We start from the raw sequence: 6,299 nt of genomic DNA, 5'->3' as shown, positions 1-6,299 counted from the left end.
TATATATATGGTGAAGAGAGGTTTTATATATATGGCTAATGAGCTTTGAGACTAACAAAATTTAGGCATAGTTTGAAGTGGTTGTGATCGGTCTCTCCAATACAAGAAGGGATTTTTTTTTTTAATGGCTCAAGATCATGTTATTGGATTTATAAATAATTTTGTTTATACATTATGCTTTTTTAATTGGAGAAATTGCAAAAAAAGACTTTGGAATTGCAAAAACGCAGATAGGGACCCTTTACAACTTCACTTTGGGTTTTGACAAGAATAATATGCCCTGAAGTTGTCAAAACTCAAAGTGAAGTTGTCAAGGGTCCCTATCTGCGTTTTTGCAATTCTAAGGTCTTTTTTTGCAATTTTTCCTTTTTAATTTTTTTGTTCTTTTGGAGAACTGATGGCAACCCCTTCAAATGATTATACCTAAATTTAATGTCTTGGAAGAAGGAAAAAGCATAATTTTGGAGGCTAGGCTAGGCTGAGCCAAGAGAGCAGAGCTCGACGGAGCCATAATGAAGCAACTCCTGAATCATTTGCTCTATGTGATCATCTTCAAGTACTGGCCCAACTTCTTCTCCCTGGCCTTCTACCACCCATTGGGATTCCTCAGGTCTCATCTCCGGCCACCGGAATCCCGCGTCGGAACTCGTTCCGCCAATGCCATTGCTGGAGGCACATGGGTAGCTATGGTGGTTATAGTTAGGCCTCTGAGGTGGTTCTTGTTGCTGTGGCTGTTTCTGCTTATTGGCCATTTGAAGTGAGAGCGAAGCCATGTGGCATTTGTGAAGCTTCGCCGTCAAAGTTGCAGAGAGATACTTGGAAGAAGACGACTGTGGCTCATTGGGATTAAACGGAAAATTAGTTCTTGCCTTTGTTCCACACATAAGCCTCGCTGCTTCGTCGTACGCTCTAGCTGCATCTTCCGCAGTTTCGAACGTCCCCAGCCATATTCTTGTCTTCCTGTATCCCACAAGAAACGGTTCATCAGTTTTTGAATTGTTACCGGAAAAAAAAAAAAACAGAGCAATCAGAGAGAGAGAGAGAGAGAGAGAGAGAAAAGAACTTTTTAGGAGAGAGGGAATTACAGAAGAGGGTGGCGGATTTCGGAGACCCAGGAGCCCCAATGCCTCTGGCGGACACCTCGATAGCGTTGTTGGGGTCGAGCCATGATTGGATTTGGCTGGTGGTGAAGGAAGAAGAAAGTTTCGGAGAGTTTGAGAGGGCAAGACGTGTAAGTGAAGACTCTGTGGAAACAGAACAGAGATGACTGAAGCGAGGGAGGGGAAGCCAAGATTTATATAGGCCCATTATTTGCGGCCTTCTCCTCCATCAATCTACAAATGGGCCCACACGTGGTTTTCATTAATAGAGTTTTTTAATTAATCACATAATTTGCTTGTTGTTTGTAGATTGCAAAATAAATTATAATATTGCTGGTCAAAAAAATAAATAAATAATAATATATTTTAAAAGTAAAGTCCCGATTTAAACTTTTCTTTTTAAATTAAAAAGACAGGCACTAACAATCTGAAATTATAAACGAAATTGAACCAGCATCTACCTATTTATAAAAGAGTGTTAATACTATTAAGTTACAAGATCTTTGACTTGATTTAATTTTTTTTTAATTGTATGAAGAAAATCATCAGAACTTGCACTCATACAGTCTCAATTTTAGATTACTCAAAACTGGGGCATCATATCAAAGCCTACCTCGTCTAGGCTGACTAGTAAATCGATAAGCTAGTTTCTTAATCAGTTTGATTGTGAGGTTTGAATAGGCTAATCAAATTAAATTTTATATTCTCTCCCTATTGGAACTGAACAATATTGTTTTGATTTTTTTCTCTTAAATTTCAGTCCATTATACTTGTGGTTTAATAAATTTGTTGAATTCTGTGCAGTTTTATACATAAATGTTTTATTTACTTGTCCATTAATATCTTTTTATTTAAATATTAGTATTTTTAGTATTATATAAATATTTTTATATATTTTAATTGGATTATATCATTTAAATCATGATCAAATTGATTTTGAATTGACCCTAATTTAAACTACTAATTAATCCTTAAATTACTGGCTCCACTAGTTGAATGACCCATTTGTTGAATATTATAGAAAGTTAATGTTTATGAATTTCTTAAATTTTATATTGACTTTCAATAAAACTTATCTACTTGTCAATATATGAATCATAATAATCTGAATTATTTCAATGTTACAGGACAAAAAATTATTCTCTTCTCAGACATGTCCATGGGTAATTTTGAGGTTTTCACAAAATGAGTGGTTTTTGAATTTTTTTATTACATTAATTTTGCTTCCCATGGAAGTGATCATTACGGAGTCTTCATTGCTTGAAATGCGAATAATTCACCCCTTTTTAATTAACAATCCTCATGTTTATCCGACCATCATTTTTAAACATGATATAACTTCTAATGACGAGCTTAATTTTCTTACATATTTTTTTATCAATCATCTAATCTAAACAAATATCTAGGTTTTCTTAATTTTAAAAATAAATAGATAAATTCAATTATTTAAGAAAGATAAAAATTAATTGAAAAATCTCATTCATTGTTTAAACTCTTTTTTTTGTTTTACTTTTTTTAATTATACATTGTATTCTGTGGGGGAAAAGACAAAATAATGAGAAATAAAATAATTAAATTGTAATATGTCTATCTTTATTCAAGCAAATTTTCAATTTGTGCTAATTTTAACAGCAAAAAAAAAAAAGATACTTAGCATGTATCAGTAAGATAATGTGATCTTATACCTCCACTAATTAATTACAAAAAATTAAACACTACTCCCATCCTTATTATAAGACATTTTTAAAAAATTATTATTATAAATCAGTAAGTAGGATATTAATCACATTTTTCTAAGACTACCCTTATTTAATATCTTAATTAATTAAATTCCTACGTCTTTCCTGGTATTAAATATGAGAAAATTTAATGTTTTTTGTTTTTAGATAACTTTAGTGACTTGATTACCTCTCTTTAGTTCTAGTAAGATGGTTGGATGTGTCTTGTAATAGAGATGAGATGAATGTTTAATACTTTGATCTTAGAAATGTGACTTAATTTGATATATAATACATTTTTTGTGTGACATTTGATATATAATACTTTGAATTGCAGTAATACTTATTATCAAATTTTGCCATTAAACTAAATATTCATTATCAATCATACGGGGAAGAAATTGAATTGAACTTTATAGTTAAACCAAAAAAAAAAAGGTTCCCAATGTTCAATGATCAGCCGCACATGTTCACATGATAATCGGATATACGAATTTAGGTTGAGTAACAATAATGATATATGTGCTTTTTAGTAAAATGTACAATAATGATACAAAAATAAATATGGAATACATTATAATACACATGAACGTAATCTAACAAAAATCAGTAGGCAAGATTAGCAATTAGTAGGTAGGACAGGGCAATCATTATAAACTGATAATCTAAATGTATATGCAGAGTGGCCACCTAAATTATTATTAATAATAATAACCTTAATTCATAATCATAATTGTCTTTCATGTATAATCCAATATGCTTCATTTTGAAGGAGATGGCATATGGCATGTCTCTTTTAGCTACTAATTATAACGCTGTTTTGTTCTGGCCTAGTAGTTAGTGGACATGAGACGTGTCATATATGAAATATGTTTGTTAATAAAAATTAAGAAAATTACTAATAAATCCCAATAATAAGTGATTTATGATTATTTATTATTTTGAAACTTGTCATTACAGTCTGCTCTATTCTCATTACTATATGCTTTATTATTATTGAAATTTTTTAATAAATATGTTTCTTACTTAGGATTTTATAATAAATAATTATGTTTCTTACTTTGTAATATAAATTATATTAGAAAGTGAGTTTTTTATTTAAAACCGAAGAAGTATAGTTTATGATTGCGTAAGTATCAAATCTTTCCAAACAGAAATAACTTCACCTTTTGGTCACTCTAAACAACAAAAGTTCTATAATTAATTACATTAATTACACCCGATATTTTTTTTTATATATAATGATTCCTTGTATGTAGAGATATATATTATATGTGGTGAAAATTTAAAAGAAAATATATGCTTATTTTCCTAAATCTTAAAGATAATTATCGACTAAATGTGTGTGCTTATAAAAAACCACTGATAACGAACTACCTTAGTATGTCTGTCAATGGTTTTAAGGTCGTTTAAGCGCGCACACACATATATAGTTGAATAGGATCCTTATACCTATCATTTTCAAAACATATTATTGAAAAAACATCGAAATTAATATAGATATGAGTTTGAAATATTCCTTACTCTTGTTGCGTCTCACAGATAAGGATGGGGTCTCTATGCACAATGAAAGGACATTATTAAAATCTTCCTCTCTTTTTTTTTCATCGTTGACCTCGTAAAAGTAGGATAATATGCCCTCATTTGCTCTCCAGCAAATTCTTATTTTATATATATATATATATATTTCCTTTACTTTTTCACACACACACACACACACATGCCGGCAGCTGAAATACGCATTCACACGGGCAAGACATCCACAACAGATATAAATTATTTCGATTGTAATCTCCCATATGTTCTAGGAAATTATGTTTGAATTTCTTGAATTATACTTTGAAATGGGAAAAGTAGAGAGATCTCATAGATTAATTAAATAGGGTTTTGGGGGAAAAATGTATATATTCATAAAATTAATGTTTTAAGATTTTAAATTAATATATGGCATCGAACTCATTTATATGCATAATTTTTAAACTCAAAAGGCTTTTTTGTATTTGCTTATATGTTAAGTAAGTACTTTCATGTAAACAAAGGCAAATTAAAACTCCTTCATATACGTACTTACCTCATTTTTTAATTTGTAAATCATGATTGTTACTTAGTATTTTTTACCAATTGGACCAATTTTTATTGTCTTCTAGGCCACACACATGGAGACTTTGGTTAAGATGTTTAATTAATAGGCATATCTTATAAACTTCTTGTTTTGATCTCTTGCTCCAGTTTTCTCCAAAATATCCCTTCACTAATAATTCTATTTTAGGAACTTATTGATTAATATTTTAGATATTTGCGTCTAATTGTCCATGAAAATCTTAATTAACCATGCCAAGCTAGATCGACCGAGAAAGCAAATATACTTATAGTAACTTTGTTTCGTTAATTAAACAAGCTGGCAGATTTTATAAGAATTAAAATTTGAAAACATAGAGGAGACTATATGTTAGAGTGAATGGATGGTTGCATTATTCTATTATTAGACTGTAGGACAACAACGTATAACTGAGATAATATTCAGAATTAATTAATTGCATTCTATAGTTCTTTCACTGAAGGAAACAAGATTCCAAATGATGAACTCCTTTATTTAACCTTCTAATATTAGAGCATTTAGAGTGAAGATCATGTTTTAATTATTGCACACAGAATTAATTTTTAAATAAAATGATTTTTAATAATTAATAAAAATTTATGAATATGGTAATAGTGACAAATTTATTTTTTTTTTAAAAAATTCTCCTTATATTTACTAACAGAATACAAATTTCACAGCGTTTTTTAATTGATTTTACACAAGTTGATTTTATTGACGCTTTAGTACATAAATTAATATTGATGGCCTTCATCTTAACTTAAAAGCTGAGACACATGATATTCCATAGGATTAAAATAAAGATTCATTAGTGAGATACGTAAAACACAATGTTTAGTAGAGCAGCCAAGTATATAATTTTCTAATCAGGCAAATTGATGTTTCAAAAAAAATTATTTACGATAACTACAAGTATATTTTGTCTTGTCCTCATCATCTACGTGATAATAACGTATAGTATTTTTTTTTGTGTTTGGGCCATCATATAATGTTTTATTATTGTATTTTTATTGTGTTTTTATGATTTTGATTATAACGTAACTATTGGCTATTGAGTGAATACTGATGAATACAACACGTGTAGTATATATCCAAACCCTTTTCATGTATTATTTTATCATGTTGGGCATGGGGAACGAAAACAAATAAGTAATGGATATTGAAGCAAGCCATATTTTAATTCAAGAGCTTAAAATTTAAGTTTATGATCCATTTAATTTTGTTTTTATATTTTGTTTTTCTTGCCAACTTAATTATTTAATTATATACTATTTATCATACGTGGCACTTCCCATGTTGAATTAAGTCTACTCATACTTAAACATCCTAGTATATCTATCGTAACATTAGAATGTACTTCCATGAGTTGTGAGACTAATTAAT

General features: G+C 29.6%; 1 protein-coding gene across 1 annotated transcript; it reads right to left on the bottom strand.

Annotated features, from left to right (window-relative positions):
- Positions 1–388: 388 nt before the first annotated feature.
- Positions 389–1,169, bottom strand: LOC114738696 (ethylene-responsive transcription factor ERF003-like). The gene is made up of 2 exons (XM_028926760.1): positions 1,086–1,169; positions 389–960 (listed from the first exon to the last, which is right to left on the bottom strand). The coding sequence occupies exons 1-2, from the start codon at positions 1,166–1,168 to the stop codon at positions 474–476; spliced, it is 570 nt and encodes a 189-aa protein (XP_028782593.1). The 5' UTR covers position 1,169; the 3' UTR covers positions 389–473.
- Positions 1,170–6,299: the final 5,130 nt, after the last annotated feature.

This window comes from Neltuma alba, unplaced genomic scaffold, assembly GCF_004799145.2.
Source record: "Neltuma alba isolate B1F8T4 unplaced genomic scaffold, ASM479914v2 tig00013652_pilon, whole genome shotgun sequence".
NCBI classification, from domain to species: Eukaryota; Viridiplantae; Streptophyta; class Magnoliopsida; order Fabales; family Fabaceae; genus Neltuma; species Neltuma alba.
This window is presented reverse-complemented; position numbering and strand designations above follow the sequence as displayed.

Bases quoted from the DNA above. Each gene is read 5' to 3' on its own strand.
- LOC114738696 (XM_028926760.1), bottom strand. From the start codon at position 1,168: ATGGCTCGACCCCAACAACGCTATCGAGGTGTCCGCCAGAGGCATTGG. The intron at 961-1,085 runs GTAATTCCCTCT...TGTGGGATACAG, and splicing joins GAAATCCGCCACCCTCTTCT to GAAGACAAGAATATGGCTGG.